This window comes from Ilyonectria robusta, assembly GCF_021365365.1.
Source record: "Ilyonectria robusta strain PMI_751 chromosome Unknown BGZ61scaffold_4, whole genome shotgun sequence".
NCBI classification, from domain to species: Eukaryota; Fungi; Ascomycota; class Sordariomycetes; order Hypocreales; family Nectriaceae; genus Ilyonectria; species Ilyonectria robusta.
In genome coordinates this window covers 2051133-2077668 of record NW_025764438.1, presented here as the reverse complement: position 1 = coordinate 2077668, position 26536 = coordinate 2051133, and the positions used below count along the sequence as shown (strand labels likewise).

The 26536-nt window shown below is 53.4% G+C and overlaps 8 protein-coding genes across 8 annotated transcripts; 5 read left to right on the top strand and 3 right to left on the bottom strand.

The window, feature by feature from the left end:
* Positions 1–800: 800 nt before the first annotated feature.
* On the bottom strand, positions 801–1712 carry BGZ61DRAFT_445591 (uncharacterized protein). The gene has a single exon (XM_046245104.1). The coding sequence runs from the start codon at positions 1517–1519 to the stop codon at positions 1013–1015; it is 507 nt and encodes a 168-aa protein (XP_046108750.1). The 5' UTR covers positions 1520–1712; the 3' UTR covers positions 801–1012.
* A 3408-nt stretch (positions 1713–5120) lies between these two features.
* Positions 5121–7382, top strand: BGZ61DRAFT_168445 (uncharacterized protein). Its single transcript, XM_046237554.1, has 3 exons — positions 5121–5605; positions 5667–5878; positions 5949–7382. The coding sequence occupies exons 1-3, from the start codon at positions 5256–5258 to the stop codon at positions 7223–7225; spliced, it is 1839 nt and encodes a 612-aa protein (XP_046108749.1). The 5' UTR covers positions 5121–5255; the 3' UTR covers positions 7226–7382.
* On the top strand, positions 7383–8100 carry BGZ61DRAFT_168446 (uncharacterized protein). Its single transcript, XM_046237555.1, has one exon. It carries the CDS (start codon positions 7540–7542, stop codon positions 7975–7977), a length of 438 nt encoding a protein of 145 aa, XP_046108748.1. The 5' UTR covers positions 7383–7539; the 3' UTR covers positions 7978–8100.
* Positions 8101–11385: 3285 nt separating this feature from the next.
* On the top strand, positions 11386–16499 carry BGZ61DRAFT_414395 (uncharacterized protein). Its single transcript, XM_046243323.1, has 2 exons — positions 11386–15601; positions 15659–16499. Exons 1-2 carry the CDS (start codon positions 11445–11447, stop codon positions 16221–16223), a joined length of 4722 nt encoding a protein of 1573 aa, XP_046108747.1. The 5' UTR covers positions 11386–11444; the 3' UTR covers positions 16224–16499.
* Positions 16500–16662: 163 nt separating this feature from the next.
* On the bottom strand, positions 16663–17691 carry BGZ61DRAFT_445583 (uncharacterized protein). The gene is made up of 2 exons (XM_046245103.1): positions 17356–17691; positions 16663–17252 (listed from the first exon to the last, which is right to left on the bottom strand). Exons 1-2 carry the CDS (start codon positions 17680–17682, stop codon positions 16779–16781), a joined length of 801 nt encoding a protein of 266 aa, XP_046108746.1. The 5' UTR covers positions 17683–17691; the 3' UTR covers positions 16663–16778.
* Positions 17692–17840: 149 nt separating this feature from the next.
* On the top strand, positions 17841–18552 carry BGZ61DRAFT_445582 (uncharacterized protein). The gene has a single exon (XM_046245102.1). The coding sequence runs from the start codon at positions 17858–17860 to the stop codon at positions 18053–18055; it is 198 nt and encodes a 65-aa protein (XP_046108745.1). The 5' UTR covers positions 17841–17857; the 3' UTR covers positions 18056–18552.
* Positions 18553–19796: 1244 nt separating this feature from the next.
* Positions 19797–22843, bottom strand: BGZ61DRAFT_529176 (uncharacterized protein; the record flags this gene model as incomplete). The annotated part of the gene is made up of 4 exons (XM_046253363.1): positions 19797–20444; positions 20492–20863; positions 20917–22422; positions 22514–22843. 4 exons carry the CDS (start codon positions 22841–22843, stop codon positions 19797–19799), a joined length of 2856 nt encoding a protein of 951 aa, XP_046108744.1.
* A 409-nt stretch (positions 22844–23252) lies between these two features.
* BGZ61DRAFT_515157 (uncharacterized protein) lies at positions 23253–25319 on the top strand (the record flags this gene model as incomplete). The annotated part of the gene is made up of 3 exons (XM_046252231.1): positions 23253–23559; positions 23608–24241; positions 24291–25319. The coding sequence occupies 3 exons, from the start codon at positions 23253–23255 to the stop codon at positions 25219–25221; spliced, it is 1872 nt and encodes a 623-aa protein (XP_046108743.1). The 3' UTR covers positions 25222–25319.
* Between the last annotated feature and the right edge of the window lie 1217 nt (positions 25320–26536).

Sequence of the window (26536 nt, the reverse complement as noted above, 5' to 3'; positions counted from 1 at the left end):
TTGAGAAAAAGGGGGGAGCCTCACACCCCGACCCATTCCGTGTCACCCTCCGGCATCCACCCATGCAAGGCGAAAGCTGAGTCAGGAGGTCAAACTCCATAGTACGACCATACAGTTCCTAGGTCCCGTGGTAGCCTAGCCTCGGGCGGCGTGCACAATTGCGCCAAGTTTATGCTTGAAGAGGCAGATGGAGGAGAAATCGCGACCTGATATCGGACAGGCGATCGTTACCTAAGCTGCTTCGGGCGAGGTAAAACCGTCACACATCCAGGTCCAATGGCATGTGCTCACCAGGCGGAGACACGGCTAAGCGTTGATTGGCTGCCAAAGTTGGTGATCCTGCAAGGTACCAGGTGTAAGGGACCGGGGTCTAAGTCAGGGGTAACGGTGTTCAGGCGTTCAATGGCGGGAGGATTCACCTGGCTACCACACTGCGTTGAAGCCAACAACCAATGAGGCGTTAATTTTTCTCGACAGCACGGATCCATCTGAACTTTGGCCAGCCGATGAAGGGCGAGAACGCGTCTGACAGTCCGAGTGGTGCCGGCGCAAGAAGTATTCGAGATCGTTGGTGGCTGACGCGGGACTCCTACGCGTATAGTAAGTAGCAAGGTAAACCCAACCAGGAAACTTGTCATGATGGAGTGCCTTCACCAATGTTCTTCAAAGGGCCCGCTCCACGTTCTGCAAAAACTTAGACTAGCCTGCAACGGCAGGCCATGGTCCGTCATGCGTCATGGCTGTATTCGGGTTGGACGATGCCGGTGCATGACCTCTATCTAAATATTTTGGAAAGCCAAGCGCATAGGGATCCATACCGCGTCTAGGATGGAGTCAATCGTGATGCGAGTCGACGGCAGACTGCCAAGTCCTGAAGGGCCTCCGGCACTAACGCTTGAGCGCGCCGGAAAACCCTTGGTCGATGTTTTGCTCCATGCCGAAGCAGATTTGTCGATCAACGCTGGGCCATGGGAAGGCGCCTGAGGCACAGTGACGGAATGACGCGCGAAGCTCAGAATGCACTGTACGCCGAGGCCCCGGGTTGACCCACTGCATGACAATGAGGCGGCAGGCTACTGCAGGAACAGGGTCCTGGAGCACACCTCGCACAGCGGTTGTTGGGCGCCCAGGTCAGTCGGAGGAGTCGCCAACAAGACATGGTGTGATTCCGATGACAGCGTCGTTGGGATCTGGCGGGCCCGATCCATCGAGACTCGGGCGAGAGAGCATGTCCTCGTGCGAGTGATGCGGGAGCTGCAAGAGCTGGTGCAGGACATGATTCAATGAACGCTGGAAGCTCTGGCCGTCGGTCACTGGCCGTCTCGAGGTCTTGGCACCCCTTTTCCATCGCCGGGCCCATCGAACCGTCGGGCGTCACCCTCCGGCATCGCCTGGGACGCGACGGATACCCTTTTCGTAAGCGTAACAGCCGTCTTTCACACACGACAGGTGGCACCCTGTCAAGCCCCTCAGGACCACAGATTCTTCGGATGACTTTCGCGGAGCCACTCCTCCTCATCGTTACAGTTGGCAAGGAACCGCCATGCTGAATTGTACTAGGACGACGGCAGAGGACTTTGGTTGACGTCGACAGTGAGCAGAACGTACCGATGTACTGTGAAGTACTGCGCCGTACGGGTGGTAGGCGATGTGACCGATGTAGGAATAATCAACGCCCGTTTCTCGCCCTTGTCAAAGCCGTGTGGGATTTTCTCTTGAATGATGCTACCCGTGTCAGCCATGCATGGGGTCCCCGTATTTCCTGACGGAGCAGGCACGGCCACCACCAAGAACAGAGCACCGTAACATCAACCTGGTCAATGCTGCCGTTTCTAGGAAGTGTCGGGATGAACGGCGCCCTCCTCGGTTCGGCCTTTCTCTCACGCATTGTCTTGGGAACAAGTTCTCGGCGGCATGGCGGGGTGAGAACCCCAAAGAGGTGAGGCAGAAACAAACCTGGGGAGACGGCACTCTTGCCTCCGCGGAAAATGTGGTCGAGCCGATTCCTTTCTGCTGTGCTTGGCGGCTTGATCAGCGACAGCCCTTGCACACCCTAGACTCCTCCAGTCCAGTCTTTGCCACCGTCACAGCCCTCCTCGATCACCCTCCGTAAGGCTCGCGGCTCGAGCGGCCGCATGGCATGGTACATGATACAGAGTATTCGTACACGACCGAGGTGCTGGGCAAGTGTTGCCTCGCGCCACCCACAATTGTCTGATGGTTGTGGCTCGCTCCCCTGGTCGACCATCTTCCGACTCTAGCACAAATCCTGAAGTAGAGAAGCCGCGCCACAAGTCTCTCGCCGGCGGCTCGTTTGGCGGACTATCGATGGACGGCGCTGGCCTGTCTCGGCGAAGGCATGCAAGTCGAGAATATAGGACGAGGCAAGATCCGATCCGATGTATGCCCTAAGACAACTGAGGCTGGATAGGGAAGACAAACCTGATGTGTCGCGAATACGTGGGTACGTGCGTGGCGTGCCGGGAAAAAAGCACGGCTTCTTGATCGGGATGGGCTGCCTCATACAGTGAGATCACCGGTCGCGACACGGTACGCCCGCGGGGCCCGGGGGGCTTACAGCAGGCCAATAGGGGGGAGTTGCCTGGAGGCGCGCCGGTTTGGGGGCTGCGGGACCGGTGCAGCGCGGGACTTGGCCGCACTGTACTTCTCAGCTATCGCGCGTACCTTGCAGTAGCGCGGGTTTGAAAAGACCCCTGTTCCGACACTTCTCGCCGTGAGCTTGAGCCTTGGGGATCAACAAGGTGCCCCCCTGCCGAGACAGGAAAGTCTTGCATGACAAACATCCTGGTCCGACGTCTGGGAGTTTTGGAGTTTGGGAGAGGTTCAGGCCGTCGATGTTTGTCCTGTACCTTTTCTCCGCGCCCCCTTGTGCCTTCTCGGGTGGCACAAAGTGACCCTCGTACCGGCTAGTCCCTGGCAACTGATGCACGGGGAGGAAAATAGGCCCACAATGGGGGGGGTTTGTGGAACGCTGACCCAGACGTTTTAGTGTGCGAGAAATCCTCAGGGCATGTCTGTGGTGTTGTACGTATTGTCTGTGTTTCCTCCGCAGTCTTGGGATTCAGGTGAGGGTGCGCATCCGCAGAGACAGCAACACCGCTTGACAATTGACACGAGACACTGGGCACTAGGCGGAAGCAGGATACAGGACACAGGACACAGCGCAAAGGCTGCTGGGGCCTAGAGCAAGGGCACGGGCTGGTGTGTTTGTGCTATTCCAGGATGCTAGGTGGTCATTCGCACGACGCGACGTCTGAACTCCCTGTTGGTGGTGACAGACATCAGTCCGTCAGTCTTGCGGGCTTTAACCGCCCAAGCTGGGAGCGAACCACTCCTTCTGAGGCGCGGAGGTCAAGGTATGTCTGGAATAAGCCTAGGGCGTTTACGAGGGCCTTCTGGGGCGCGGCAGTGGTGGATCGGAAGCTGGGTGGATGGAAGATGTGGGATGGAAGGATGGATGGGTTGAGGGTCTGAATGCCAGGAACGTACATAGAGCACGACACCTACCAGAGGCAGTTGGTGTGGGTGGTGGGGGCCGCTCACTGGTCTACTGCCAGTGGCTCGTTCAGCGCACAGTGGTCCGCCAATGGTCTCTGACTGGCCCGTGTGCCGGCGCCGGCTACGGGTCTACGGGGCCAAAGGCTCCGGGGGGTCTGCGCTCCTGGGGGATGCCACGGGTGTGGGCAATGCAGCTGGGCGGATGGAAGAGGGGATAGGGGAGGATAGGAGAAAAGGGACAGGGCCCCAGCAGTCTTGTGAGGTCTTGGGTTCTGAATCCGGACTGGACGTCTGGAGCCGCCCATCCGCGCCGTTGGCACCCACCGGGCAGACTTGCGGGTAGCCAAAGAACGGGCGTGAAGGCGTCTACCTCGAAGGAAGTGCCCGACGCTGGCAAGGTAGCGTGAGGCTGGCTGACCCCCTTCCTGGGGCGATTGGATCTACTGACTTGTCGTGTATGGGCGTACTACTACGTAGTATGTCGTGAGGACCGGGTGGTTTTCGAAGTCGGGGGTGGTTCTGGATGGCTGCTTGCTTGCCCAGGCCCAGGTCCGCTCCAGTCCAGTCAAGTGCTAGTGATCAGCTTGCTAGCTGCCTCACGCCGGGCGTACGTGGGCGCCGACTTGTGGCCCAAGACCCCCAACGGCGAACAGCCGGCAGCGGGGCCAGGGGGGCGACAAAGGCCTTACCGCCCCCGAGCTGCATCACTGGGGTTCAGGGCGGACTCACTGCACCGCGACGCTGCACTGCCGTAGGGTGCGCTGTCGTGCGGCGCTGGTGGCCCCCGCAAGTGGGAGTGGAGGCGTGGATGGTCCCGCGGGTGAGGTGGTGAGGTGGTCTGCCTCGCAGGTACCAGCCGGCAAGGTACCTGCAGGACGGCATCCCGGTACTCGCAGCACCCGTCTCTGAGCCAGACGGCCTGGCGGGCGAGGCTAAGGTACCTGGGTGGAGGTTCCTCGCTCTCTCTTTTTTTCTTTCTTTTTTTGCTCACACCCACACACGCCCACTCGGGCGGCGTTGCAGCGACTCCCCACGCTGCTCACGCTCTGCAAGTCTGGTCTGCCCGCTGTCCATCCACTGGCTGCCCACCCGCTGCCCACTGGCTGCCCACCGCCCATTCTTAGGGCCCCTTCCCTTTTCCCTCTCCCCTTTGACGCCGCCCCCCCTCTCTCTGTTTCTCTTCTCCATCTTGCATCGCCAGTCCCTCCTTGTGACCGCTTCTTCCCCTTCTTTCCCCCCGCTCACTCTTCTTTTTTTCTTTCCTTTAAGTCGCTCTCTTGATACTTCATCTTCAAACTGCCATATCGGCGCCCGTCACTCTTTCCGGGTCCATTCCTTTCCTTCGGCTTTGACGCTGCCTCAAGCGCATCTACACCTTCTACACGTCCGAGACCACCCGGCACTCGCCGCGCACAACTCGCTACCCTTTCCTCATCCACCTGTCTACGGATCAGGACGACACTCATTACTTCCCTACTTACGGGGTCTCATCATTCTCTACATTCCCTACACCAGTTACTTGTTCCACTTTTGTCAATCACTGGACCTCTCGTGGCCCTCTCTTGTTCGAGTCCCCCGATAATCGATACTCGAACCCCCCAAACGCGCCTTTCCGCCGCTACTCAACGACGCCGACAACAACCGGCCGCGCCCACCCCACGACGTACACAGTAATCGACTTGATTTACATTTTTACCACCAAAAGCGGATAGCAGCAAGCGATCATATTTGCAGCAATGGCCACTGAGGTTGAACAGTCCATGGCCATGGTCACAACTGGCCCAGCTGCCCCCCAAGGAGCCTCCACTCCCAACTCGACATGCGGCGGAACTCCTTCCATCAAGCAAAGCCCATCTCCTTCCGCCAGCACCTCAAATGGACAGTCTGCTTCAAGGCGGCCTCCCCGCAAGAGCACTCTCACCCAGCAGCAGAAGAACCAGAAGCGACAGCGTGCGACCCAGGATCAACTGACGACCCTGGAGTTGGAGTTCAACAAGAACCCAACCCCGACCGCCACTGTTCGCGAGAGGATAGCCGAGGAGATCAACATGACTGAGAGGTCTGTTCAGATCTGGTTCCAGAACAGGTACGAAACCATGGCTCCCATTGAGTAGGTGACGCGCCAGTAAGCTGACAGTGTATCGCAGGCGCGCCAAGATTAAGTTGTTGGCGAAGAAGAGCCTGGAGACGGGTGAGGATATTGACTCCATCCCCGAATCGATGCGAGCCTACCTCGCCATGCAGGCCATGGAGTCCGGCAAGGGCCTTGGTGGAAGCTATCTCGGCCGTACCGGACTCGTACCCTTTGGCCACGGCGGCATGATGCTTGGCGGCGACCAGGGCGGTCAAGGCAAAGTTTGTAAGTTTCAAGTCCCAATGGACGAAGCCATCGACGCGTGCATAATGTAGAGGACTAACCGTGTTGCTAGTGATTCACCATCTTACTTGCCGGGCCCTGAGCATCGGAAAGTGGACTCGCGTGGGACAGAACACGATGGATCTCATCATCTTCTACTCTCCCGATAAGTGCACCATGACCTACTACATCAACAATGAGCAGGCTGGATACAAAATCGAGTACCCGTTTTCCCATATCAAGAACATCTTTCTTGAGAATAACGAGGGCGACCCTAGTAAGCACGGTGGCATTGTCATCGAGCTGAACCGACCCCCGAACTTCTTCATGGACTCGTCGCCCACCACCAATGGTTTCTTCCAGTGTGGCGACTTCACCGAAGATCTCCAGGCCACGCAGTGCCTGGTCCACCACCTAGGCGGCAACCCCAAGGTTCTCAGCGGCCAGCTTGCCAAGCTGGTCTCGCTCGAGTCCTTCATGAACCGCCACAACACCCATCACGCCTTTGCCGACCCTCACGTTTTGTCCGTCTCGGCTCCCGTCTCGCCCACTGCCCGACCTTCTTCCCAGCCTACCTTCCAGCCTCAAATGGGTATGTTCCAGGAGCAGCAGTGGGGAATGAACCAGATGCACTCGGCCATGCGCCCTGCCCATGGACACAAGCGACAGCGTAGTCGATCCGTCCCCGGACCTGTCGACTTCGCCATGTTCCAGAACCAGCCAATGCCCTCATTCTACATCCAACCTCCTGGCGAGATGGGCCCCCCGCAGCATAACCCCAATATCTTTGCGCCCATCCCTCAGCCTCCCGGCGGCATGGGCCCGAGCCTGCGCATCGACACCCAGGCTGGCTTTGGCCTGGATATGCGACAATATCCCATGTCTGCTACGACTGCATCTCCCGCAGAGTTCCCACAGAGCCCTGGCTTCTTCCCTCACGCCCCTGAAGCCGCTGCGATGCCTCCTTCAAGCTACAACACACCATACGGCAATGGATATCTGTCACCCATGGTTAACCCGGACACTGGCATCCCGAACTCAGTTTCACCTCTGCCATTCAACAGCCCCGGGGAGCCGTCCATTGTTGAGCAGTCTCCTCCTATGTCGATGATGGGACGACCTGGCTCGGCCGACATGTACCCTGTCAACGACGGGTCCTGCGCGGTTTCCGAGGACGGCACGAGCCTCAACGAGATGTACTCCAAGCACACCATCAACCTCCCCATGCATACTGCCTCCCCTGGCTATGTCCACCACCAGCAGGCGGACCTCGACATGGACCAGCTAGTTCAGTTTGATACTGTCGACCCTTCGAGCCTATCTCCTGAAACGATGCCCCTTCATCAGTAAGGGTAGGCATATGGAAGGGCGACGGCCCTCCGTTACAAGGAGCGAGTGTACATGAAGCATGGCTAGACTGGAGTGTTTCTTATTTGTCGGAGACATCATAACGGGGCGTTTGACGGCAACTTATATACCACTGGGAACCCTTTCACCTTTTCTCTCTTTTTTCCTCACCCTTTTGGCGGACTTTTCTTTGATCGACGATTTCCTCCTATCTCCACCTGCTGATACTGAAGGAAGGTTGAATTCAGTTCGATTCTCCTCCCTTTTTCTACGGCCATGATGAATCTGCATGACGATATATTTCTTCGATATCGGTCATGTTTGTCGGGTACAGCACAGCGATCGTATATTTTATCAGTTGCCGCGTCCAAATATTTCGAGTTGAATCTTTTGCCGCGAATATGCTTTACTCTCTTGGGTGGTCATTGGTTCTTTCTTTTGGATCGAGCAGTCATTTTTGTCTTGCCGCTTGGCCCTTCATCTGCCCTCGTGGGTGCACGACCACCGCACGCCTCGCAGGGAGCTTAATGTATACGCACACATTGTTAAAAAAACCGGGGACTATGTGTTTTAATTTTGTTATCACTTTGTTCTGTGTGTTATGCCTGGAATCGGGAAAGAAAGCCCAGGAGGCTTGGCTCAGGGTCCTTGGGTTGTTTAATGGGGCACAATTTTTTTATTTGGGCGATATCTTGGGGTTCTTTGGAGTCGGCGACCCTGCTGTGAAGGAGCTTTCAGTTGAACCATCGGGATGACTATCCAACCAACGGCTTCTAGCAACAAGTTTTTGCTGGCAAGGGAGATGGGATTCGTCTCGAGCTTGTGCTACGAGATCCATCGCTAATGGATATGGAAAATATGTAGCTACTTTTGTTGTAACTATGGACCCGTCTGCTCAGAAAATACAATAGTACAAAAATCTCTTGTTAATTTCAATGACCTTCACAAATGGGTTGATTGTAACTGCTGGTCCCAAATATGAAGGTTAGTCCCTAGACTTGTTAATATGTTAATAATGCTAGCGATGGACGGATAAGAGTGTTGTTGATGAGTTGTTTACTTGGAGACATCAATCGATAAAGTCTTTTCGATCAACATACTGAGCAGTTTCAAGAAATAAAGAAAAAATTGAAGGTAGATAGATTAAAGGAGTCTTAGTGTGTGCGTGTTGTCAGAATATGTCTGTAGTATTTTCAATAAGCCTTGACAAAATGAATCTTCCATGAATTCTAAAATTACAGCATCTTGGATTATAAACTGTGACTGGGATTCCACTTAGGATTACGAGAATTTTCTTGGCTGTCAAAATGAATTCCTTCTCTGGGCGATCGGGTTGGTAAAGGAGTCGTGTGCTTCGTGTCACTAGCACTAATCGCTGCTCCAACCCAAAGCCGCGGGTATGGCAATGCGAGAATGGGAAGTGAGCTGCTGGGCCGCCTCCGTCGAAGGTTTAACACTAAGTCAGTCTCCGAATGGTGGAATATCACTAATACATCGTGTTTCTAACGAGGTTTAGTATGCGTCTCTCTCTTCTTTTGGCCATCGCCTTCGCCATGGCTCGTTTTCGTTTCATGGTGGTCCTAGGGCTAGTCGAGACTGCCTCGACACTTTGGTATACGGCATCAAAGAGCATGTAGACGTTGTGAAGGGGACGCATTTCGAGCCGGCGAATCTTATTCTCAGAAATATGACACTGGTAGTGTTTTTCAGGCATGGTTGTGTCTGACCTCCAAGGCACGTAGAATCCCAGATTTCCGTGCCCATGATATATCGACCTACGAGAGGATGTGTGGTTGTGGGTATTGACGGCTCATCTTGGAGCGAGTACCACAAATGAGCCGAATAAGGCCCAACGGGAGATTCTGTATCCCCCAATCTCCTGGATTCTTGTCCTCGTTGTTTCCACAGTGGTGAATTTTCCACTTGGCATACGAGAGTGGTAGCACCATTGAGAAACCGCTTGCGACACCTAGACCCTTGGACTGTGCCCCTTCAGCAATGGTCTTCTCTTGGAAGTTCCTGGCAGGGATAGGGCTTCATGGTTTTTGGCCGGACTGTTCGGATCGTTTAGTCTCCTCGTGTACATATTGTAGACTGCACAGCCCAGCGGCTGGGACAGACAAGCCCCGATGACGTTGTGCAGTTGGCTATGTTCAATATGCTGATGATGTGGAACTTGTCATCGGTGAAGAGAGGTTGAAGTCCCTTCTTGTCTTTGTACAATGCTCTACAGTGTTCACCATGTGTATTATCGAAGTATATGAGACATGAGAGTGCAGTTTGCAGCTGGTGTACGACGACAACAGGCGTACTGTGCCCCAGTGCACTACAAGGCGCAGTTATTCGATGTCATAGGGCTCGTCGATTCTGTTTTGAGACTGCCCGTGACACTTGTGACAGGCATGAAGGCTGGCTGAGCGACGCGAGGACGGCGGTTCAGCTTTAATTGCGTTTGGTGAGATTGAGGACAAGGCACATCTGAATGGCATTGTTACATGGTTAATAAGCAGCGACTAGCGACGGCGAGCACGGTGACTACCGGAAAGAGACAAAACGCGTGGATGAATGCTGAGACGGGGCTGTGCCTGGGCAAGTCTGGGCCGGACCAATGGTCCAATTGAGATCTACGGCTCTTGGAGTTGTGACACAGAATGCGGCCGGCGAGATGCAGGCGACGCAGGTTTCAAACCCGAGAAACAAGAGACAATGGATCGATTTCGAGGCGCCGAGTAAGCAAGCCGTGGCGCATTTAGACCCTGTCACACAAGATAAACAAGTCGGGCGCCTGGATTGGCCCGCGTTGAAGGGAAAAACAAATCACCCTATCCTAACATCGGCGAACAACAACCTGGATGCCAACGCAGTCTAAGGATAAAGTTTACGGTGTAGAGCAGAGAAGGTGAGGTGGAACAGCCGGGCGGAAGCGGCGGATTGGCGATGGTGACTGGCGGGTGACGGGTTGAAGGTTGCATGCGTGGATTTTGAGGCGCAGGGGCTACGGGCCGTGATGGTGGAGGGTGAATGACTGGGTGTGATGGATGCACGTGTTGGCACGATAGGGAGTGTGTTGGTTTAGATACCTCAGGTAGAGAGGAGGGTCAGACAGATGAAGTCTTGGCGAAAAGAGAAGATTCGAGAGAGCGAGTCAGAAGGAGGGAGGTGGTCATGATAATCTGTAGAATCATTTTGAGCTTCATAGTGGACGGGAGAGAGAGACTGAGAGAGACAGGCTGAAGGTTGATGATGCTCGTGTAGTTAATAAATGGAGCCCTGTATCGCAAGTCCAATAGTCGAAAGACGACTCGCGAATCCCGGCACCCGCCAATGACAGTGAGCAGGCATGATGCGCCCTGTCTGACGGTGCCACAGCACCCATGCACTACCGAACACTGGCCTTTCACCGTCGGCGCAGGTGTCGCTCAGTTCCCTTTCCCAGCGCCAGCGCGGTGCTGCGCCCCAATTCGCGACTGACGCCAGCGGGCGCCCCCCAGTCGTTCTGAGCCGTCCGTCCCGCCGCGGGCCCCGAGGAGGAGGAAAGGCGGAGCGGGCGATGGGGATGAGTGAATGATGACGATGACGACGACGGCGGCAAGGAAGGGTTGGTGTCTAGATTGAGCTTGCAGCAAAAGCGAGACCGAATCCAAGGCTCTTGCTTTTTGTGCGCTGGAGAAGGCGAGAAGGCGAAGCCATCCAGGCATGTCCGGATGTCGGACTCTTCTTTGATGCCGAGTTGCGCCCATTCCCATCTAAGGTACCCAACCCATGACGCTGTCGCTGGGTACCCAGCCCCTGCAAACCCGAACCCGAGCCTGCGTGGATAATAATTAAGGTGTTGCTAGCGCGCGCCGACGGATTGGCAATCGCTCCATGGATTCTTGGCCCTGCCCTTCATCTCCAGCTGTACCTCATCTTCGCCTCTTGAGAGTCGCCTTACACCACGCTGCCGGCGCGCCTCTGCCCCCGTAGCTCATTCCACACTGAATCACTATTCGTCCACTGTATATTGTATCCAGGTACTTGCGCTGTGCTAACCACCCGCCATCCTCCCCCCGGATTCATCTAAGTCACTCGGACCCACCGCGCCGCCCTCGAGCTTGTCAGCACGCGGCGGCACACCCCACGCCCAGCTCGATTTCTCTTCTTCTCCTCCACAGTCGCGACGACCTCGTCCGCCTGCACCCAACTGCGTCCTCCTTCCCAATGCTGAATCGGTGGCCGTAACATGGCCCGTAGCCGAAGCAACAACCCTGGGCGGCGATTGTCTTCTTCTCGCGGCCGCAGCGCCGACGGCACCAACGACCTCGACGACTCGACCTCGCGCGACTTCCAAGACGCCGTCGACGACCTGTTCCCTCCCGCCCGGCCTGACAACTCCTTCTCTCGGCCCCGAACTCCGCGTCGCACCCACGGCGAAACCGGAAATAACCACCCTCCTCTGCCTTCCGCTGCCGATTCCCACCCAAGGTCCGCTTCTCAGCGACCCGACGACTCCTCTGCCCGCCCATACGAACTACATTCTATCCCCTCCCGAACCGCCCTCCCGCCTCCGGATTCCGTGGCGAGTGGTGACAAATACTCTTCCGAAAAGGCCACGCTCACTCACACCAAGATGGAGAAGGACTTCTCCATCCGCGACGATGTCAGGGCATACCTGCGCGAGCGGAAGGCTCGGAAACTCGAGAAGAAGGCTGCCAATATCAAGACCACATGGACGCAGCGCCTTGAACAAATATACGAAAAGCTGGTTTACGAGTTCGTTCTCCGGCACAGAAAACTTCCTCCTTCCGCCGATGGTCGCCATATCCTGCTCAATGGGTCCCGCCTCATCGACGAACGCCGTAACGCTCCCTACCTCAGCAACTTTATCCGATCCAATCGCTACACCGTTTACGATTTCGTGCCAAAACAGCTCATATTCCAGTTTAGTAAACTCGGCAACTTTTATTTCTTGGTGATGGGTATCCTCCAGCTGATCCCTGGCCTCAGTACCGTTGGTCGCTGGACTACGATCGCGCCCCTCGGTGTATTTGTGGCCTTCAGCATGGCAAAGGAAGGTTGGGACGACTACAGGCGCTACAGGCTTGATCGGATCGAGAACCGTAGCGAGGCATGGATCTTGGCTGATGGCGTCGATGGAAAGGTCATTAAGCATGCCGAGAAGATGATGAAGAAAGCTAAGAAGGAAAAGGAAAGCGAGGATGGTGAAGGACATATGCTCGACGATCTCGAATTCCAGCGCCCTCGCATCACGGATAGTCCCTGGGTGTTAGTGGAGTGGCAACATATTCGAGTCGGCGACATCATCCGTCTACGTCGCGATGATGACGTTCCCGCTGATATCGTCCTCCTGCACGCCACCGGTCCCAACGGTATCGCCTACATCGAAACCATGGCTTTGGATGGCGAGACCAATCTCAAAAGCAAGCAGGCGTGCCCCTTGCTTGCTGAACGATGCGACACCATTGAGAAATTGCGTGCCGCCCGTGCCACCATCATCTCCGAAGACCCCAATCTGGATCTCTACAGCTACGACGGCAAGGTCACCGTTGGTGATGAGACAATGCCCCTCTTCCTCAACAATGTTGTATATCGCGGTTCCACCCTCCGAAACACCACCGAGGCCATCGGCATCGTCATCAATTCGGGCGAGGAGTGCAAAATTCGCATGAACGCCAGCAAGAACGTGCGCGCAAAGAAGCCTGCAATGCAATCTACTATTAATAGGATGGTTCTAGCGCAGATTGTCATTGTGCTGATGCTCGCCATGGGGTTGACCATCGGGTATTATATCTGGAAGAAGTCCACTGAGGACAAGTCCTTCTACATCGTTCGGCGTGGGATTTACAATGGCACTGTTCCCTTCAAGAATATCTTCTTTGGGTACCTGATCATGTTTAACACACTCATCCCTCTTTCGCTTTACATCAGTCTCGAGATCATCAAACTTGGACAACTCCTGTTGCTGCAGGACCCTGAGATGTACGATCCAATTACGGACACTCCAATGGTGGCAAACACGACCACCATTCTGGAGAACTTGGGTCAAGTCAATTACGTCTTCTCAGACAAGACAGGAACTCTGACGGAAAACATAATGCGTTTCCGTAAGCTCTCCGTCGCAGGTGTGGCATGTCTTCATGACATGGACCTCCAAAAAGACGAGCATGCTAAGTTGAAGCGAATTGAGGAGATGGAGAAACCCAAGAAGGGCAAAGCTAAGGAAAAGGCCCAAAAACGATCCACGGTGGCAACCAAGCCAAATGGCGATTACGATGACGAATCGGTCCCGGGAGAGGGCTTCCAGAAGCGACCGGGCCCCTCCCGGACATCCTCCAGATCTTTGTCTCGGTGGAGGTCTTCCGTTCGCCCTGATGAGGAGTCGGAGATGAAGACGGAGGATTTACTCGACTACATCCGCAGGAAACCCAACACAACCTTCTCTCGCAAAGCTAAGCATTTCTTGCTTTGCATTGCGCTCTGCCATACTTGTCTCCCAGAGGTGAAGGATAATGGTGACCTCGAATTCCAAGCAGCATCGCCTGATGAGCTGGCCCTCGTGGAGGCTGCCCGAGACTTGGGCATTTTGCTGATCGACCGGCCCGCTCAATCCATCAAGCTCCAGACTGTGGACGAGGATGGTAGCCTACACACGGAAACATACGAGGTCTTGGATGTGATTGAATTCAGCAGTAAGAGAAAGAGAATGACAATCATCATCCGGATGCCCGATGGTCGCATTTGCGTCTTTTGCAAGGGTGCTGACAACGTCATCATGTCCCGGCTCAGAATGAGCCAGGTTGCTGAACAAGCGGCTCAAGATATTGGTCGACGGGCGAGCGTGCGGAGGATGTCTGAGCAGGATAAGATGAATCGCCGCATCAGTGCGCAGGCCTCGAGCAACCCCGGTAGCCCACGAAACAGCTTCGCCCTAAAAAGGGGCGAATCGTCGAATCGGCGCGAGAGCCTCAGACTGAGCCTTGGGAGAAGATCCACGGACCTCTACACATTGACCCAGTCTCAGATTGTTGCTTCTCCTCGATCTCCCCGCGTCTCGGCGGATTATTTCAACCCAGCGAGCCCGAGGCACAGCCTTGGCCGTATGCCGTCATTAGAGGATATTGACCGGAGGATCGATGAAACTGTCGCGGCAAACGAGACTGCTGTCTTTGAAAAATGCTTCCAGCACATCGACGATTTCGCAAGCGAAGGTCTCCGAACTCTTCTCTACGCCTATCGCTACATCGACGAGGAATCGTATTCCGAGTGGAAGGAACTTTACCGAGAGGCAGAAACGAGTTTGGTCGAGCGCCAGCAACGCATTGAGGAAGCTGGCGAGTTGATTGAGCAGGGCCTTGAGCTTGCTGGAGCCACAGCCATCGAAGATAAGCTTCAAGAAGGTGTCCCAGACACTATTGACAAGCTGCGCCGGGCGAACATCAAAGTCTGGATGCTCACGGGTGACAAGCGCGAGACGGCCATCAATATCGGACACTCTGCCCGTGTGTGCAAGCCCTTCTCAGAGCTGTACATTCTGGACGCGACGCTTGGGAATCTGCGAGATACCCTCACCGTGACACTGAATGATGTTTGCCGCGGCATGATTCCTCACTCAGTTGTTGTCGTCGATGGTCAGACCCTTGCGGCCATTGATGCGGACGAGGGTCTTTATACTTTGTTCTACGACCTCGCTATCCGTGTCGACTCCGTCATTTGTTGTCGCGCCTCTCCATCGCAAAAGGCCAACCTTGTGGAGTCTATTCGCAAGCGAGTCCCCAAGAGTATGACATTGGCGATTGGAGATGGCGCCAACGACATTGGCATGATTCAGTCTTCACATGTCGGTATTGGCATTTCCGGCCGTGAGGGACTCCAGGCATCCCGAATATCAGATTACTCAATCGCCCAGTTTCGCTTCTTGCAGAGACTGTTGTTTGTCCACGGTCGCTGGAACTATCTGAGGACGGGGAAGTACGTGCTGGCGACGTTTTGGAAGGAGATTCTCTTTTTCTTGGTCCAGGCGCATTTCCAGAGACTAAACGGCTACTCTGGGACGTCGTTGTACGAGTCTTGGAGTTTGACCGTATTCAACAGCGCCTTCACTTCCTTGCCAGTCATCCTATTGGGTATCTTTGAGAGAGATCTCTCTGCGGCAACCTTGCTGGCAGTACCCGAGCTGTACACTTTTGGACAGAGAGGTCTTGGATTCAGTTACATCCAGTACCTCGGGTGGTTGATCATGGGTGTGGCTGGCAGTTTTATCATCTGGTACTTCACGCAAGAGGTGTACTATGGTTCTGGCTCCCCCGACGACACGAGCCTCTTCGCCATGGGTATGGTTTCCTTTACCGTCGCTGTGCTGTTCATCAACATTAAGCTCTTGTGAGTTCTCGTTATCCATCCATGATTCCCCGGCGTAGTGACTAACTTGAAAACTAGAATTCTCGAGCTGCACAGCAAGACTATCATCACCTTTGCTGGCTTCTTTGTCTCGGTGGCTGGATGGTTTCTCTGGATGCTGGCGCTATCAGGCCTCTACACGAGAAAGGTCGGCGTCTACATTGTCCGAGATGCATTTATCAATAACTTTGGTCATACGCTGCAATGGTGGACTGCGGTTCTACTGGAGCTGACCGCGCTAATTGTGGTGGAACTGGCGGTGCAGGCGGTTCGACGCGTCTACTGGCCTACGGACCAGGATTTGATGCAACGGCTCGAAAAGGACCACGAAGTCGAGAAGCTCTTTCAGGACCACCAGACTGAGCTTGAAGATGGCCAAGCGGTGGGTGGCGGTGACGGTGCAGCCGATACCAACGAAGAAAGGGGACGCCAGGATCTTAATGTCCCGCAACCAACTCAGAGCCAGGCTAGGAGCCCGAGGGCGAGCTTCCAGGATCCCTCCAGGAAGCACGGTCGAGCGAGTCATGACGACTATAGACCGCACTTCACGGCAACGGCAGAGGAGCGCGAGGACCCTTTTGAAGAATACGGCCGTGCCCTTTGAGAGGGACTGATGGGTAGATGATTATGAGAGCAAGGGTGCTTATGATAATGGGTTCTGCCACTTCTCCTTTAATGGGCGCGCGAGAAGATGATTGGGTCCTCTGGGATCAGCCCTGTGAGTTTCGTACATGCGTGGTGCACGGAATGGGACTTGATTTGCGATGGAGTCTGGCGGATCGATTGTATGGTGTTTCTGGAGTATGGATTACATGATTATTGATTAGCAGAGTTGAGACGGGTATCGCTGAGAATAGCAATACAAGTATATTATATTTAACACCGCTTGCCCCAGTCCCGAGACCTTTTGAAGTTTGCAAATGTGAGCACTAAGAGTATGACAATTGTGGTTTCTAATTGATGTGATGAGGCCTGTGGTTGTGCCGGAGTATTGCGGAGGAGGATTGGTGAAGGACGGAATGTATCAATTAACTAGACATGGGTGCATCATTAAATATACGATTGCGAGTCCATCGCGGAGCAAACATAGAGTGGAGTATATCAAAATGACCATCGCACGTAAACGTCCTCCCTGTCTTCCGCTTTGATTGAACAGCTATCAACACTCATCGTCTCCAACAGCAGCATCCACCTTGACGAGAATCTTGCCCCGGGCGTGCAACCCAGCCAGCTTAGCATACGCCTCCTTGGCCTGCTCAAAGGGCCACACGCTATCCCTCACGAGGCGAATGTCGCCGGCGCCGAGCATGTCGATGATGCGCTGGCGGTCCTCGAGCGTGGGCTTCATCATGGCCACGCCGCACCAGCGCCGGCCCACGCCGCCGAGCCACCGCGAGACGGGCCACCACTCGTTGAGCTTCATCTGCACCACGGCGCGCAGGAAGTCTGGGAAGGAGAAGTTTGGTGCTTTGATGCCGACGGACGAGTAGTGCCCGCTGGGGACGAGGTAGGACGGCGACGCGAGGTATAGCGCCTGTAGGCCGTACGTGTCGAGGATGGTGTTGAAGGGCGATGCAGAGAAGCGGGCTGTGAGGTGTGCGGTTAGGGAGTCGTGTTGGGTGTAGTCGATGATCTGGTGGTTTGTTAGTGGCGTTTCTTTCTGTGTGTAAGTTATACTCCAGGAGTTATTCTGCATGACGCGTCGAGACGATATGACGGGAGATCTATCAACTCACCTCATCAGCCCCCAAACTCTTCACCATATCCGCATTCTTTCCACTGCAGATGCCCACGACATAACCCGTGTCCCCAACGACCTTGCGCACCATCTGCACAACCATAGTCCCGATGCCGCCGCTCGCCGCGTTAACCAGCACACGGTCGCCCTCCTTGACGCCCGACTCCTCGACCATCTGCCACGCCGTCAACGCCGGCAGCAAGCACCCGGCCGCATCGCCAAAGCTGACGCCCTCGGGCTTGCGCACCACGTACCGCGCCGGCACGCGGACGTACTCGGCCAGCGCACCCGTGCCGGTGGGGATGGCGTGGTGGGCCGGCAGCATGGCGGCCACCTTGTCGCCCCTTGCGAAGCGCGGGCTGGCGCCGTCCGGGTGCCACACGTCGGCGACGGTGCCGGACAGGTCCATCTCCGGCACGCAGGTCGCGCTGCGGATGAAGGCCGGCACGAGCACCATCTGGAAAATGGCCCCCGGGTTGAGCCCCGCGAAGCTCGTCTTGATGAGCAGCCACTCCTCGGGCGTCGGCACGTCGCTGGGGAGCGGCACGGGAGGGGGGAGCGTGGGCGTTGGCCGCGTGGTGAGGGAGAGGACGTCCGAGGGGAGGCCGCGGTCGGAGAAGACCCAGGCTTGCGAGGAAGTCATTGTGGTCGTGGTGGTATTCGTGGTGTTGGTGATGGTGATGTCGACTTGGTGGTGACGTCTCTCAAGTCCCAACCGGTCAGCATATGGCACTTACAACGCCTTCTCAAAGCAAGCGGTACATACCAGGCACTTATCCCAGTCCCTTTACGAGATTTCGGATCGCCGGAGACGACGTCTTTAAAGTTCTCACGAGCCGAGCTGCAATGTGTCTGCCTGTCAGCTGAAGGCCGAAGCTGAAAGAAGCGTGACCCGCTACTGTAGCCAAGCCTCCCAGTGGCTTGCGACGGCCCGAAACCCCATTTCCTCCCACTGGCTGCTTAGCCGGTGGCTTTCGTATTTTGTCTGACGTTTCGTAATGCGTGTGACGTTACAATGGGCTGGGAAACCTGTTCAAAAGTCGCTGTGTGGTGAGGGACTGGGCAATGTTGAGAGGCCTGGTACGCTTTGTGGCTTACACGGTGTTGCGTAGGAGTGGCCTATTTAAAGACTGGGCTAGCGACAGTAGTGGATTGTTTATTCTTTAGCCCAGCCCTGCTTAATCAAACAGGAACATTAATCCAACGATATATTTTATCCTGCGTCTGAACGACTTGTTACTGAGGCTGCTTGTGGATGCTACATTGCTAGCTATACGCAGGGCGGTGGCTCAAGGTAGCAGGATGTGGGCTCCTGTAGGCTGCAGCCCTTACGGGGGAACCTCCTGTTGAGGCTCTCTGATCTACAAGGAACTTCCAGATCCCTAGCTTCAGTACACGAAATATGACATTTCGGTGCTTTGCGAATGGCCTCTCAAATAGCAACAAAAAGCGACCGTCTCCGCGCTATGTCCTTGTCAATCGGAGTCACCAGCTCTGCTATAGGGGATATGGTCAAGCGGTTGCTGACCGAAATGGTCTTGGATCCGGGTTAAAGCTGCATTGCGGCGCTGCTGCCGCTGACAGTTGTAGTATTGGCTCGGGCTAATCTATGACCCGGGCTGTAGTCGTCCCTGATCTGTATCGAGTGTATTTGGGGTTTTTTTAAGCTCTACTCAATATCATCAGATAGATCAAAGCCATGCAGTATTCTCAAACAGTAGAGATAAACAATAAGTGCTACATCCAACACCAGAAACAGTAGCTCAACAACAAGGTTGCTGCATAATAGTCTTTTCCTTAAGCTTCAATTATGTATATTATGTATATTGTATTTATTTATTTCAAGCAGGCTTGAAATCAAAGAATATGCTCTCTCAATACGCGTACCAGGTACACTGTGCTATCTGAGAAACAGCGGAAGAGGTTTTGTACCTGTGTGGGAGTAGTAAAATGCATCTGTGCGAACGGCAATACTCAAAATATATAGGCTTGCTGCAGTACACCGCGCTGCCCTCCTAAGGAAAACGTCAGTGTCCGGCGCTTTTAGGCCTTCCAGACATCTTATCAAGGTGACTCAATACGGGCATCAGTGTTGCCGCGCGGACATGAGACCTTTCTCGTCCCTTCTTCTGAGATGTAGAATTTCTGTTCCACCTTTCCCCGCCAAATAAAGATATAATGTTCTTATCTATGCATGTGCCTGTCAAAGCTGTTTACAGATGGGTGTAACTATGTCATCAATTATACGTCAAGTCATAGACGGAGTCCTTATAACCCCCCTTCTTATTCCACTGACTGAACATGCGAATGCCATAAATTTGCATACGGTGCATCTAGACTCTAGAATAATAGAAGTCAGGTTAGAGTTTGATCTCAAACCAAGGCAGTCTTCATGTTGGCGACGCTGAATGATGACTCATCGGTGATAACATCGACTGTCTAGCTATGTTGAGGTTTCTGACGGGGTTCCTTCGCAGGTTCCTGCGGAGGTAGTCCATCCAATGCGTATGCAATCGAACTCAGCTTTTTCTGAGCGTCACGTCCAAATAACTGCCACGGGGCCAAGTACCGCCTGTCTAACCTATTGCTTCTCATAGTCATCACATTGAAGACTGAAAGAATTCCTCTCCGGGTTTTGATTGCGTCTGTGGCCTCTTGGGGGAATATGCTGTCATTGCGCGCCACGAACCAGATCACGGTTGCCGCAATCGCAGCCATGATCGGTGTCGCTACAGAGCATCCCGACTTCCTCAGGGAGCCAGCCGTCCAACCGCAAGCGACGTCTTTTCCGAGTGTCCCATAACATGTGCCGTCTTTGTGTGGCCATGATGGGGGATCGTATTGTGGGTCGAAACTCCCATTGAAGTCAGTACCGCGGACCGATATGACAGATTCAAAGAATGCTGGAAACAATTCGAGCTCGTTCTGGCCAGCGTTGTTAGCTGCAGCGAAGAACAGTATCTTGCCATCTTTGGCGGTCTCCGCGTCTAAGATGGCATTTCGTATGGATGCTATTTCTTCAGAGAAGCCAAATGACATTGACACGATATCGATGTCCCACTCATCAACGGCGTGGCGGATGGCCTGCTATGCGTATAAGCGGAGTGTACATATATGATACTGGATACAATTACCTTTGAAGTACTCTCCTTGAGAGTAGAAAGTCCCTCCACGCCACTCTCCGCGTCGCTCTTCATCCCCCTGGCGACGCGGACCACATATATTTCCGCGTGTGGAAGCAGTCTCAGCAGCAATGCAACCATGGCGGTACCATGTCTGCCCAAATCCTCGTCAATGGGCTCATTTGATTCACCCAGGCAGTCGAACCAGTGCCCGTCCAAGCGATCGGCCTGGCCATCTCCAGGTCCAGAAAAGAACGTGTGCTCCACATCGCAACCCGTGTCGAGAACAGCAACCCGTAAAGCTCTTGTTCCTTTCGCGAGAGAAGCTCTAAGCGATAAATTAACAAAGTCAAAGCAATTTAGCCACGATTCGCTATCACGTATCTGTTTGTTCGCAAAGTTAACATTCGCTTATGCAGATTGGCGGAGCCACGTACTGTTCCTGTAGATGCAAGCACCTTTGCATCAACGAATTGCCCCCATGATTGGAGCATTGTACCTTGTTTCATCACAGTAACATTTTTCTCCAACTGTACATCCATCTTTAGTGCTTGTTGTTGGTCCAAATCGCAGTTGCCTGGAACTCCGCGTGAATGATTGGCACTCTCGACAATCTCCACCGTCCGCTCACCTGAAAAGTCGTAACTTCTAAATGATTGTATGAGAGGTTCGACAATGGACCAGTAGAATTTGGTGCGAAAAGGCGCGTCAATCGTATCGACTTCCCAGCAGATGTCAAGACAGTTGCGGATGATGATTAGGCACGAAGGGTCGACAAACGATGATTCCTTTAAATGAATGTGTTCGCGATTGAGTGCAAAGAACAAGGATTCGGTTTCGTCATTGTCTTCATTGACTTCACCATCCTCTGCCTCGACTGTGATCTGCCTGCGGAAGAAAAGCGTGAGAAGCAGTCTTCCGAGATGTAGGATGGACAGCGTCGCTCTTCCAGATTGGTTAGGATCCTCCTTGTCGAGGTAGCCCGCCAATTGTGCAGTCGTGTAGGCTTTTGTCCACAAATTCTGAGCGTATGAGCCGCACTCGGTCTTTGCGACGCAAATAGTTTCGGTCTCCAGTGGATCTTGGAGAAGCGGACTGCCGAGAAGATAGAAAAGAGATCTCGCAATCATTAATGCGAGGTGCAGTATGTCCTTTTTCTTCAACTTTGAAGATTCTGTCGGGCTTGCTTCTCCCTCCATCCGCGTAAGCCATTCTTGTAAAGATTCCGTGGGTGCTGAGACGGAGTCTTGAATTCTAGCGCTTGGAGCACCCTTGTTCCAAGAGCCGTCATGCTGCAGCTGTAACTGTAGAGGAGCCATACGCCGACGTGATTCTTTGAGCTCAGAACAAAAGGTATTTGTGCAAGGCTGTCGCGGATTCCGACCGCTTGGAATAGACCAGTGGACAGTGTGCCATTTCTTGGACTTGATTCCACCACAAACCGAGACAACCATGTCGATCTCGGGTTTTCTGAATCCAGACAAGTGAATATGAGCGGAGTGAGGTGGCTGACATTGTTGAAGTGTGGTGGTGAATACTTTGGTAATGCTTACAGTTGATTCACAAAGTCGTTGAGCCTGCTGTATGTCCGCGACGGCCTTTCGGCTATTGTCTTCAGGATTGTGCTGAGATTGGAAAGAAGGATAATAGATCTGCGTTGCTTTGGGTTGGGCCAACTCAGGTTCGGCGTTAACTATGTGAGCCTCAAATATCGGTCTCATGATTTCTCGGAATTGTTTTACTGGGTTGGCTATTCTGCGATATTGCATGCTCATAGCACCTGCTGTCGGGTATTGAATCCACTTTAGTATATCGCCAGGAAAGTGACTCGGGGTGTCGCTAATAGTGGTTTGTTTGTGAGAACAGAGGACGTATTTTAATGCCTCAAGGTTGGAAAACCTTTGGCAACTCTCAGGCTGGATGGTTGTCAACTCAGTATTGCTCTATCAGATGTGAACAAGGGGTGATGGCAAACATGGGAAGCACTTTGCAGGTTGACGAAAGTCAAGAGGCTTTCCATCGTAGTTTACTTACAGAAACATCGTTGTTTTGTTCGATGATGGCGTCATTGACCAGCCCATCCAAAAAGAAAAGAATGTCGTCCAGCGCGTCGCTCGCTACTTGGGATATTTCATCTGACAAATCATATGTAGCATAATCTTTTGGCAAGACTTCGGGCAACTGTTGAATCTCAAACCGCAAGAATACAATTGCGTTGGCTCGCTCGGCTCGGCTCCAGTCCTCAGGTTGTGGCTGGCGTTGATCTGTAGCCCTGGGTTCGCGCTTTGGCCTCAACGGGAGAGCATCAACGAAAACCGGTACAACGGCCAAAAACAACTCCGCAGATTCCACGACTCGACGCATTTTGATAGAGATAATTGCGGCAAGATCTTAGGAGCATGCGTCATGGTACAGAGGAATGCAGATGGTTCGTTCGTGAGCTGAGCGGGGTAGAGTACAAGTCGGGCCCATATCAGGCTGCTATGTCAGAATGCTCAAGGCCAGAGCCTTAACGAGGCTGTGATAGACATTGATATTCGAATTGCTGCAGCACCAGTAGTACAGCATGTACCTCCTTAACACATTCAATGCCCAGGCCGCGCCCCACCGCTACAAATCAGTTCGGCCTCGAACCGCGTCTCTACGAGCATTCAGAAGCCCTACATTCTCGCATCTCAACGCCGTAATCCCTCCCCCCGAGACTAAACGGGACACGGGACCAGCGATTACCATCTCTAATTTGTATTGGAGGCCGAAATTACTACATCCTGCCATGGGTGAATCTCCCCCGTGCGATAGCACCCGTGCCTCCACCTCAGTCCTCGAATCGGGCCAGCCTATCTATGACGCCGCACAGCTCTGCTCAGACCATTTCGAACATATTATTAAGGGGACAGAAAGCTCAGCGGAAGGTTATGTGGCGATTGAAGACTTAGGTGGACAATTCAACCAATGGGTAGCTTATGTCGGTGCCTTCGCAGTGCCTCGGGCCTCTCTCGATGCCCGACTAGCTCCCCACGAGGACATCAAAGACATGGTACTTGATTTATTGTATATGGTCGAGGACAACCTCAGATGGGGTAACTAATCCTTTTATTTCTCCTAATAATGCGCTAACATATCTGTAGTAAACATTGACGATGCCGGCGAAGATGACTCCGAGATCCGTCCCGGAATACCAGCCATCAGAGCCGCAATGGACCGATTATTCATCCTGGCAATAAATTTACGACGCCCGACGTGTCGGAAATACAGATTGGCCCAAGAGCCTGCCGATGAGCAAGCCGAGCGGTTGACCAGCTTGCTTGTAAATAGGAGGTATCCAAACGCGAGGAAGAGTCTTTGCAATCAGCTTGGCGCTTCTATCAACATACGAGGAAGATCATTATTATACTTGAAGAAGCACAATAGGAACCTTGCTTCCTTTCGGCATGATGAGGATGCTACAGAGGAACCGACAAACCTCGAAGGAGGGTACAAGGACGAGGTGTTGGTGCCAACAATGGGCGGGCGCCCTCGGACGCTGAAAGCTATGAAACAGCCAGAGACCCTCGCATCGTCACTTTCTCCTTCCATGAGGCACCGGGTCCTTCAAGAAAGAAGGAACCCTTCGAGCTCGATCATCAGTAGAGGTTCGGTTATCCAGAGCAATGAATACGACTACCCACCGCAACCGGAACAAAAGGAGGGGGCGAGTTACCAATCCTGCATTCTTTGTGATGCACCCCTGAACCCGAAGTCCTTGACTCCAAGCGCCTGGAGGTTTGTGTTGCCATTCATTGCTACGCAGATGCATCTGACACGCATTCAGGATCCATGTTGACCAAGATCTCGAACCCTACGTCTGCATTTCCGAGGATTGCATCGACCCCCCTCAGTTCTTTAAAAGCGAGGGGACTTGGATGGATCATATGCAGACCCGACACTCTTTGCAATGGTCAGAGAATATCCACACAAAGAGGTGGTACTGTGACTATAGCCACCCTGGCCACAACACCAAGCCACTGGCATTTGACGAAGAGACGGAATTCGTTAACCATCTAAAGACTGGCCACGCGGGTGACTTCACGCAACCTAAAATCCGAGGCCTTGTAATTCGAAATCGAAGGACGGCAAAAAGAGATCCTTTTGTGTGTCCTCTTTGCGACTGTGTCCCGGATGATATCCAGCAACGCATCAAGGAAAAGCCATTCATGATCCTATGGCAGCACATTGCCACCCATCTCAAATCGTTAGGCTTCCTCTCACTGTCTTACGCAGAAGACAATCGTGAAGATGATGCCATTGTATCAAATTCCTCCGGGATAGGCGGCAAAGAAAAGTACAATCCATCCAGATCTACAATCAACAGCCGGGACCTAGATGGCTTGGAGAATATTACTGGCACCATGGTCGATTCAAACCGAGAGCAGGCTGAATGGACAGACCTTTCTGAACAGTTCACTGGCGAGTCTGAAAATTGGGACTTCTTGCCAGTCAAGTCTCTTAGAACAAACTGGGAGGAACTGAAAAGACGTCTGACTAGGCTAAGTCCAATCCAACGTCTGAGTAGGCGAAGTCCCGCCCCACGTCCGACTAGGCCAAGCCCTATGGCTAGAGGTCAGCCAAGAACTCGTATGTGGAGCTGCCACTGTTGCTCTTACAAATGGCTATATGGCAGCACCCCATCCTGCCAAAACTGCCAACACGCTCGGTGTAGTCTTTGCGAGGAAAGCGATGAGGTTGCAGAAGAAGATTATTAGAGCCGTGGATGATATGGGCAAGCAAACTTCTCCCGCCGTGCGGTCAGGCTTAGAAGGATCCAGATAATCATAATCGCTAGTTATCCCGGCACCACTTGTAATACCCCGTGTGGCGCCCACCTCAAAAATCGCCTCAGAGACTAGACTACGCCATCGCCTACCTCAGTTACAAGCTCCTAGAAAAGGGTTGCCGCCATATAGGCCTTCGCAGTGAAGCAGAGCAAATGAAATCTACTACATAAGACAGCCAATAAGGCAGATGTCCGTCTTGGGTGGAACTAACGACGCCGTTTGTATCCTAGTAAAACTAGCTAGTTACCTTCACCTGTAGACAGAAGCTCGCCTTGATTTCAGCCACTGCGGAATGACGTTACTATGGCCAATTTCGCCCGTTCATTTTTCAACAGCTGCTCAGGTACGAGGCAATGGGAGGCAAATGAGACGCAAGTCCGGCTATAAGTGACTCTGGACTATAGATAGCCCCAATTTTGCTGGACCACTGCAGATGAGACGTGTTTCCGCGACGGAGAAGAGGTCCTCGGGTGCGTTCTTGATGCTGATGAGAATATCATCAGATCCCTCAAGCGATTGGACGAATTTTCACACAAGATACGCAATTTGATCGAAAGCGATATGCTTGTCTCAGGGGGGGAGGGGGTTGATAGAGCCTGACTTGAAGACATAAAGGTCTAGCACCATTTCCAAAGTGCCGAGAACTATTACAAGGTCTTGAATAGCATACATGTCACGGGTCTAGCAAGCCCTCTGAGAATCGTTTGTAAAATTATGCAACAGACTGATAATAGGGCATATACTGGGCAGAGTCAGGAATCTTTCGGCATCGGAGGAGAAAAATCTTAGATGCCAGAGCAGCTGCAGCACCAGTCTACTAGTTGCTGTGTGTAAAGGCCGCCCCATGTTTGCGTCGTTGCTGTCGTGATCGAGGTCATTGATATCATGACCATTCTTGAGGGTTTCCCGGTACCAGCAAGGCATCCATGAAAGCTCCTAGTCACGCCTCTAGATATATGTTGAGGTTAGGCGGCTTCGTTTGGATTCGTTTAAAGTCTTTTTACTCTAGAGATGTTATTATATAATCCTACCCTCTTTTAACCAGTACTAATTATCTAGAGAACCTACAATATCTAGGGCAGGAACTATGTAGGTCTAGCCGAAGTTGAATTGCCCTCAGCTTTACCCAGCAAGATCAAACCTCCCTCCTCTAAGCCGCAAGTTCCATCAAGCCAAGATTAACCCCACACTCTATTTATGCCTCCTCTCTTCATAGACACATAAATCTAGGGATGATGCCCCT